The 7,203-nt window shown below is 38.1% G+C and overlaps 1 protein-coding gene across 1 annotated transcript in view; it reads left to right on the top strand.

The window, feature by feature from the left end:
- The first annotated feature begins 2,711 nt into the window (after positions 1 to 2,711).
- The window catches only part of LOC139623789 (enolase-phosphatase E1-like), an 8,160-nt gene continuing 3,668 nt past the window's right edge, over positions 2,712 to 7,203 (top strand). Inside the window, exons 1-2 of the mRNA XM_071482370.1 lie at positions 2,712 to 5,429; positions 5,846 to 7,203. The exon at positions 5,846 to 7,203 is cut by the window's right edge and continues 1,539 nt beyond it. Of these exons, the coding sequence (XP_071338471.1) occupies positions 5,328 to 5,429; positions 5,846 to 7,203 (1,460 nt within the window). The 5' untranslated portion in view covers positions 2,712 to 5,327. The remainder of the gene's footprint in view (positions 5,430 to 5,845) is intronic.

Genomic DNA, 7,203 nt, shown 5'->3' with positions numbered 1-7,203 from the left:
GAGTGAATATTAGCTACAGTATGTTTTCATTTGTCACATGGAGAAAAACTCAATGAATGCTAATGTTGCTCCATGTTATCTGGATGTGAACATAGGCTACTGTCTGCTAACATGTTAGCCGGTAACAGCTTGTGGTGTAGTGCTGACAGGTTGGTGACTCTGCCCCCAAGAGGCCAAACAATTAATCAATGCAGGTTAAACCTTCGTTAACCATAATAGCATCACCAAGTTGTTTCCCTACACTTTAAAATGTAGTGAATGGCAATATTTTGGGAATAATGTATTGGATATGTTCAAAGGTTGTGTTTCCCCCAGAATGTATTTTGCGTTCTCATATTAGCCGACTAATAAGGTGCAGCAGTTTTTTTTCTTTGCACAATAGTAATTTCTAATGTAGTAGGAGACGTATGCTTAACTGGTTTTAAAATGCCTGACTGTTGTGTATGTACATACCAATAGTAAGAATTACCATTAAATGTACAGAAAATGTAAATAAATGTACAGTCAAGATAATAAAACTCACTTTTAATTTTCCTGTAACAAAAGAAAATGCGTTTGGAACAGGACACATTATCTCACCCCTCTGGCAGATTTGTTCTTGTTTGGAGAAAATGAGCCTTGAAGGCTGAAAATGAGATTGAATCACTTGCAACATGCCACAGTCCACAGTGTTGGCATGTTGTCAGTGTGTGTGTGTGTGTGTGTGTGTGTGTGTGTGTGTGTGTGTGTGTGTGTGTGTGTTTCTGAGTGTGCATGCTTGATTGTACATTTGTGCACATGTGTGGGATGTCAGTCGACAAGAATGTACCCGTCTGTGAGACTAATCATGCAGCACCATTACTCACTCTGTTCAGGGAAGCCAATGCCTCTCTGTGGCCCCCCCACTTTCTGAGGGAAAGCTGTAGAAGGAGAGAAAGTAAAAGTCACACGATGGAATTTCCTGTGTGCTAATTTTCCCACGATATCATGACCTCAATATTTCTCACTCAAAACAATGTGGCGGGAGGAAGAGTCCAGACACTTTATGGCTTGGAGCAGATGAAATGATGTCGTTCTCTAGTTTCAGTGACTGTCCTCTTCACATCAGAAGGGGATGGGAGTCCTCGATTTTAATTGTCTCCAGAAAAGAAAATATTTTAGATGGAGGGGGCACAAGAAAGTGATACATTATTTACATATCTGTTCATTGTTCATTGGTAGAAATGTTAAATTCATTTACAGTATGTTTAGAAAGGTAAATAAATGATGAATTAATATATTACAAAAGTGAATATTTGATGCTTTACAAAAGGAAGCAGACTTTCTTTTATTTCATATATAATATTCGTATATAATATTGTTAATTATTTTTTGCAATTTATTAAAAGCAGCTGTACAGAAAGAAAAATTCAATGCCTGCAGGTAGTGCAACAATTAAAACTGCAGCAGCAAATAGTTTCATGTCTTTTAGGGCGGGCGTTCCCACGCGGGGTTTGGGATCTCAAGATAAACATGAGAGGTCACAAGATATGAGTTCAGGAAAGGTGAAAAAATATCTTCCTACTACATGAAAATCTATTTTTTGTTTGCTCTTATGTATTAATGAATGTTTCTATCCACTATTATGAGAATATTAAGAGTTGGGTGCATCATGATAAACAGTAGAAGAAATGTTGCAAGACCAGCATCAAACTTTGTTCCTTTACTCACCCACAGGTGTCTCCAGTGGTGGAAAGCACCACTAATGTTAATTCTTGTCTCTATCACATCTTTTCTTCGACTGAGGTTAGCATGCTTACCAGCTAGCCCTGGCCTGTAATGTCAATGATTCAGATAGCGACTCACTGTAGCCTCCAAACTACCCTGATGGTGTAGCACTACTCAGAGGACGTATTATAACCTCTTGTCTTGCAAACACAACAATGGCCGAAGCTCTTGTCAAGCAAAAATCACCGCCACCCACTCCCGGTAAGAAGCCATGTTCAGTGGAAGAGAAAACTTACCCATAGCCCCTTTAAACCATTGCAGAAGGGGTTGGTACAAGATTCTGTGATTAAAAAAGTCAAACTTCAAATGATTGGAAATAATCTGGAAAACGTGGCCGAAATTTTGTATTTATTTTGTTTCATGCATTAATTTGAGGAAAATTACAGAGTCTGCATTGATCCACATAGGAACTAAGTCACACGTTTTCCTTTTATTGACACACCAACATCTCCCCCATCTCCAAACTGACGCCGCTATTACTTTCCTTCCCAAAGGGCGTTGCAGGTCAACATGAGAGCAGGTCTGACAATAACCAAACAGCCCCCCCTTGTGGAGAATCAGCTGGCTGTTGAATGACTTTGAGTTGTGAGTGAAACGGATTCCCGGAAATTCCCTTTATGCATTACAAATAATGAGTAAAAAATTTTTCTTATTCCCCCTCCCATACATACAGGTCATTCTGCCATGTCCTGTTTTGCTCAGATAACACTCGGACTCCTTTAGCTCCATTAGAAATCCTCTACTGCAGCCAAACATGTTTCAAGTTGTAAATGAAAGAAGTTTAAAGGTAGTCAGATGATGTTGGTGGCTGATTTAGAAATGGGGGTAAAAACGCTTTCACAAAAAAGTTCATCTTAAATATGGTGCTCCTTTATAAAGTTAAACAAGGCAACCAGTAATTTACATTATACTCCACAGTGTGTTAACCTTCAGATTAATCGTTAATTTAATGAGTCAGTAAAAGTCTTTGTTTGACAAAGGATGGTCCTTGAGAGTAGACTTTGCAATGGCCACTTATAAATCAAGCTACAGAGAATGAGTCACAGCTACAACACCTGCTGGCTTTAATGTGAACCTCTCCCACTGGATTCTGTAACCACCTGGTGCACTTCATTATTTGTCTCAATGTAATCTCTGTAACTTCTAGGGGCCCAGCGGCCAGTGAATAAGTGGCTCTCTTTGATGTAAAATGGTACCGTGATTACAGTCCAAACTATTTATACTATCTACCACAGCATTACAAAAAGTCTGAACAGTTAATCTTTTTCACTCCTGGCAAACAGAGGGGGTGGGGGGACAGGGTGCAAGGGGTATACAAAAGCTCTGCCACCTGGAGCTTAAATTCAAATACTGTTGCTTTGATATCAGGAGGAAATAGCGCAACATAACTGTGTACATTACTGTTTATAGCCCAGTACATCTGTTCCCTGAGCACCGTCTGAACCCAGCTTACATTCATCTCAAGTCTCAGTTAAATGTATTAGATGCTTTAATTGCATCTGCAGGAGGTGATGAGTCATTTTGCATCTGGAGGGAAACAAGCTAATGTTATATTCACACTCCTGAATATATACAGAAAAGAAAAACTTATTGATTCCTGCTGTGCGAAATGTCACAAATTAGGGTGGTAACGGATTGAAGTGCATTGATGGATGAGGATGATTTTAATTGCATTTTCTTTCTTCTGTGCAATTAACAGTTAAGTTGTGCAAGTGAAAACAAGCTAAATCAAACATCATAATATAACATCCTCAGTGCCTTCAAGTATCATAGTAATATTAATGCAGGCACCATTCTGTGAAGGAGCATTTTGAAAAGTGCTTTGCAAAGGCTTATTGGGCTAGAAAATAATTCAAATACAGAGATTAAAGATAATTGGTCAGATTGAGTTCCCCATGGATCTGTCTTTGAAAATAAAAAAGCTGCTTCTCTCTCTAAAACATTAAGTCTTTCTTGTCTGACACACCCCTGCACTCCTACCGAATGAGCTCCAGTAATGTGTCAATCTCAGTTGACAATACAACAGTCTTTTTTTTCACACAACTGAATTATTAACGTCAGGCTGATCAGTCAGTTTGCAGTCATATAACTACCACTTGGAGTGGCAGCAACAGGACCTTTATTTATCCATTACTTTTGGCTCTCTGGCTAACTAATTTCAACATTCTTCTATTGCTTTCACCGACCTGTTTCTATTACTATTCTATTTACTGTTATTTATTACTTTTAGCTAATTAAATGTATCCATATAGGCTACTTTTATGGATTACTACTGTTAATCCATTACCGTTGGCAAAATTATTTTCTCAGTTCATGTATTACTTTTAACAGATGATTTCACTTGTTTATCTTTATTAATTTCATATAATTAATTTAACTACTCACCCATCTCTATTAGCATGTCTCTACACGATATGCACACGACTAGTTAATTATGATTTACATACAAAAAAATGCACTTAATTCAGAAAATATGACATATAGTTACACAACAAACTACTTAGCAGGAGGTAAAATTAGCTCCACCTGCACCAACAACACCCAACAATAACGCTTTTAAATGCTCCATTGACATTAATACATGAGTAATAATAATCCAAGAAGTAAAACTTCCCATTTATTTGAGTCTGTCCAGACTGAGAAGTTTAAGGCTGTAGCTACAGCTGATTGAAACTAAGTGAAGCCAAGTGATTTTTTTTTTTTTTTTTTTTTTACATTGTCACTTGTTTCTTGAACACACATATTCGTCTCAAATCATATTAGCTTTCTCTTATTTTAAACAACTTTTAGATAATTTCACAGTGTAATTTGCTTTTATACATGAGTTGTGCTGCTTTAAAATCTCTTTAAAAATCAAGCCTTTTAATTTGTTGAAAGGTGATTCCGTTTGGTCTCGATGAAGTTTTGTTTACAGTTCTTTTAGCTCTGTAGTCAAGAATACAGATGTCACAGTATTTGTTGTGTGTATTTCCCGACTCCTCCACAGAGTTAGTAATGAATGGAAAAACAAGTGAATAACATAAAATGTATAATGAAACTTGACTTGCTTTATACAGTGTTGTAATAAACTGTAACACCTTTGCTTTGAGATAATTGATATGTGGATAACATACAATAATTTAATGCACACACTATGTAATTTTCCACACTGGGCTTTTCCATTCAAATTCAAAGGTGTTTTATTGGCATGAAAGTTTTAGAAAAAAACACTCGCTGCCAAAACATCAAAATACAATGAACAACACCAAAATCAATACACATGTATATATCAATTAAATATTTAGAGTATATTTCTTGTATATTATGTGTATATTTTGCTTGTAGTTGAGCTCTGTTTACAGTCTGCTAGTAAAATTCCTTCCACTGTTTAAATAAATACATGTATTCATATAAAATTTGCTGTAAAGATCAAAGCAACATATGAATATTCTACTGGAACTCAGAGAGTTCTATTAGAACTGAGGGTGCTGTGTCATCACAGTGACAGCAGTCTGCAGACACAGTAGAGTTCTCATTTCAGACTTCAGTTTGGTTTTATTCTCCACAGTGAACGGACATAGTATCTTTACTAAAATACAGCTATGTCAAGAGAAAGAGAGCTCAACAAGAAAACAAGAAAAGGAAAAGTGCAAAATGCAAAGCAAGTAAACAAAGCTCATCTGAAGATGTCTGAAGACAGGCAGGTAAGAAAATGAAATGCAGTTTACAGAAGGATCAGCTGTTAACTAGTTTTGTATTTAGAGATTAATTTGCACAATTGAAAAAGGTTATGAAGAACTGAATAGAACAGAATAATCACCTTTACAAAATGATCTTCCTCTTATTATTGTTGTTTAATACAAGAAAATAATATATTTAGAAAATGTTTTTTGGTTTTTTTCTAAATCACAAAAAAGCATATCCCCGCATTATCAGGAAACTTACAAGTTATGATGTACAATGATCACACAGGAACCAGAGTAATTATTGAACATATTACTGCAGACCAAATGTGAACAGAAATAACATTGAAAGACTGGAGACCGTCTTAAGTATTTCATTTTTTAAATATTTGAAATTGGGTTCTGTGAGTGCTTACATGTTTGTCTTTCCCCACTAGAGCACATCTTCAAGAGGCATGGATGAAGAAATGTCGGACATTGACAACATGGCGGACACTTTCGTCTCAGACATCATGGGACAGGCTGCTATGAATGTCAGTGAGCTGATGCAGTCAATCCACCGCTGGGATTCAGTGGCATGTGCCATGTTTGAGCGTAAAAATGAAACCTCAGCTGGTTCTTACACTGAACAGAAGGTGCAGCAACATCTTGAAAAATTTTTCAACATGAGGCGAGTCTTTGCGGAGCATCGTGGGGACGTTCCAGAGGAAGAAGAGTCAATAAACACTACAGCTGCCTGTGCAAAGGATGAGGATGTGATTTCACTACAGTCAACAGAATTAGCTAACAAACCAAGAAAACCGTTAGCCAAGCGATTCTTCAAAAATATGAAGTTGGCGTGGAAGAGCCACTTCGGCAAAAAGCACACTAAGAAAAACAAGGAGGGTTCAGAGGAAAAAGAAGAAGAGGACATGATAGAGGGGGAGATGGGGGAAGGCACGTCTTCAGCCTCCACCAGAATCAGTCTATTACCCAGTCAGGTAGATGAAGTTGGTCAGCCAAAGGGCCAACCACTGGCTGAAACTTTAACAGATGAGGAACAGATGAGATATGATGAGGTTCTGAGAGCTGCTACTGGCACTGAGGGGGAGACGTCTGTCCCTGATCTGGCAGAGAGTTGCTCTCAGGCCTTTGTAAAAACCTCCAGGCCAACTTCCACGGACCAGACCATTGAAGTTCTGCCCATTAATGGCCAGAAGGACTTTAAGAAGACTAAAGCTGATTCCATACAGCCAAGTAACGTAGAGAAAGTCAGGATCCCAGAGAAAACATCATCCTCCAGACTCTCTACTGGGTCAAAGGAGAGTGTGGAGACAGCTTCATCAGCCTCATCTTCCTCCGCCACATCAGCCATCTCTGAGGAACCAAATATGACCACCAGCCAAGTGGTTGAGGATGACGGAACACTGGAGTCCAAAACCAAAAAACCAGCCAAGAAAAAATTCTTTAAAGGGCTTAAGACAGCTTGGAAGAAACACTTTGGTAAAAATATTACACCAGTTCAATCAGATATCGAAAAAGAAAAAGAAGAAGAAGAAAAGGAAGAAGAAAACAAAGAAGTAGAAGAAGAAGAAAAAGATGAGGAAGAACATGTCCAAGAAGTAGAGGAAGTCAGGATCCCACTGAAAACATCATCCTCCAGACTCTCTACTGGGTCAGAGGAGAGTGTGGAGACAGCTTCATCAGCTTCATCTTCCTCCACCACATCAGCCATCTCTGAGGAACCAAATATGACCACCAGCCAAGTGGTTGAGGATGACGGAACACTGGAGTCCAAAACCAAGAAACCAGCCAA

The sequence above is a fragment of the Trachinotus anak genome, unplaced genomic scaffold, assembly GCF_046630095.1.
Source record: "Trachinotus anak isolate AG129_WGS33_773 ecotype Australia unplaced genomic scaffold, CSIRO_AGI_Tana_v1 ptg000001l, whole genome shotgun sequence".
NCBI classification, from domain to species: domain Eukaryota; kingdom Metazoa; phylum Chordata; class Actinopteri; order Carangiformes; family Carangidae; genus Trachinotus; species Trachinotus anak.
Note: the sequence above shows the minus strand (reverse complement) of the source record. Positions and strands in the feature narration are given on the sequence as shown.